General features: G+C 35.7%; 1 protein-coding gene across 1 annotated transcript; it reads left to right on the top strand.

Moving 5' to 3' along the window:
• Positions 1 to 574: 574 nt before the first annotated feature.
• LOC111194995 (trace amine-associated receptor 6-like) lies at positions 575 to 1,204 on the top strand (the record flags this gene model as incomplete). The annotated part of the gene is made up of 1 exon (XM_049469060.1): positions 575 to 1,204. A coding segment is annotated over one exon (630 nt), but the record flags the coding sequence as incomplete, so codon positions are not given.
• Between the last annotated feature and the right edge of the window lie 1,035 nt (positions 1,205 to 2,239).

The raw sequence follows: 2,239 nt of genomic DNA, 5'->3' as shown, positions 1-2,239 counted from the left end.
TGCCACACTCTGATAATGTTTTAAATATTCTCAGTTTTGCATAAATCCAGTAAAAACTAATTCCATCTCTCTGCTTTCCTCCGAGTTACTGACTGCCCACCTGTCTGACCCGATACCGATGTTGGACCCTCAGGTCTCCTGTCCGGCCAGACTGATGGAAGTTTCTGAAGTCAGCTCTTCTCCACCACCACCACAGATCAGCTGCTCATCGTTCATCTTATTCTCCACTACTGATTACATCCAAGCCATTAGTGGCGCTATTACACTCCTGAGTACATAAAACCTATATGGATGTATAAAAGACTTTTTAAATTTCTATTTAAAAGCCGTTTGACCAGTGGTAGGATGGTCCCCCCTTTAATGTGAGTCTTGGTCCTCCCAAGGTTTCTTCCTCCTCCTGCAGCTCTGAGGGAGTTTTTCCTTGCCTCCGCGCTCACTGGGGGTTCTGTATTCTGTATTTTCTATGTGTAATGTTTTGCCTGATTCTTTGTCCTGTAATCATGTTTCTGTAAAGCTGCTTTGTGCCAACACCTGTTGTAAAAAGCGCTATACAAATAAATTTGATTTGATTTGATTTGATCAATACATTGCTGTCAGTGATCCTCTGCATTATCCCAACAGAATCACTGTTTGTAAAACATCTCTGTTCATAGTTCTAAGCTGGTCTATTACCCTGATGTATATCATAATTGTTTTTTATTATATTGACCATCTACTTCAATCTCAAATAATCACCAGTTGTTATGGAGAGTTTGTAGTGAATGGTAAATTTTCCTGGTTAATAACTGATCTGGTGGTTTGTTTTGTAGCTCCTTGCTCTGTTATACTGATCCTGTATTCAATCATTTTTAAAGCAGCAAGACGTCAAGCTAAAACTGTTAGAGCTGTAAGACATGCGTTAAAGAAACACAGCTCTTCAAATTCTTCGGAAATCAAAGCGGCAAAAACACTGGGACTCGTGATTTTTGTTTATCTTGCTTGCTGGATACCATATTACGTATGTTCCCTGTCCATTGAAAGCTTCACAACTGCCACAATAGCGTGGACTGTGTTTGGATGGTTAGTATGCATAAACTCCTCATTGAATCCACTGATTTATGCAATATTCTACCCATGGTTTAGAACATCAGTTAACATTATTGTATCTTGTCGAATATTTAAATCCACATCTTCAAGGTTTAATTTGTTCCCAGATAATTTTTAATTTATTGTTAGGTTGGTTTCAGTGAAAAAGTTAGACCACTCACTGACCACATTCAGCACAGTGTCATAAATAAGGCTTAAAATCTCTGTTTACATGATTGTATGTTTTAAACTGTAGTTACCAAATATGTAGAAACTAATATTTTTGTGCATATGATTAATATAGATGTGAAAGGGAATGAAATTCCTAGTAATACAGCCTTAATAAGGAACACTAATAAAATCACTGACCTATTAATTTCAGTCACTATTTTCATAATGTTATTATATTGAATCTGCTTCTTATGTAAAATTTTATTTTGTGTATTAGCCAGTCTCATTGATATTTTTCATCAGAAAAAGACCTGCTGTTGAAATGCTTTAGTGTCTAGAAATCTGGGTTTGAAAGTATCCATACATAAATAAAATAAATGAAATATTAGTTTTGCCTATTTCTTAAAAAAAAAAAATCCAGTAAGTCATTAACAGTTGGAAATCATCCAATTAATTTAAGTAAAAATCTCAATATGCTTGCAGCTCATCTCTAGCTTGTTTAAAAATTATAGACAATAAGCAGCATTGCTTACTAATGTGATGTCTCATTTTGGTTAATGTGGTTGTGTTCACCCTCTGCTTACAATACAGAGGGTATCAATTCACCAGTTGTGTAAGGAAGAGGTGGAACTGAATTCTGTGCTCACCTGTACCCTGATTTTTTTTCCATTCACTGCATTGCAACTTCTGCAATGCCATGTTCAGTGTACTTCATATACCATTCAAGTTCGAAAAACCTTTCCATTTAGCCGTAGACTATCTTTATAACTATGCATTAAAAACCTATAGCCTATATGAAAAAGCTCAAGGATCACTAAAGCCTAAAATGTATTTAGAGAAGAGCCCTAATTAAAACTTCTGATACTTTGGGGCAGACACTCAAAACCTTCAAAGAACATCTACATGGAAATCATTTTCTCAGAAAAAGGCCTTATACATGCCACTGATGCCAGTGATCATGGCATAGGAACAATACTATAGAAAGAATGGAACTGACAAATAA

This window comes from Astyanax mexicanus, chromosome 20 (genome assembly GCF_023375975.1).
Source record: "Astyanax mexicanus isolate ESR-SI-001 chromosome 20, AstMex3_surface, whole genome shotgun sequence".
Lineage (NCBI taxonomy): Eukaryota > Metazoa > Chordata > Actinopteri > Characiformes > Acestrorhamphidae > Astyanax > Astyanax mexicanus.
Note: the sequence above shows the minus strand (reverse complement) of the source record. Positions and strands in the feature narration are given on the sequence as shown.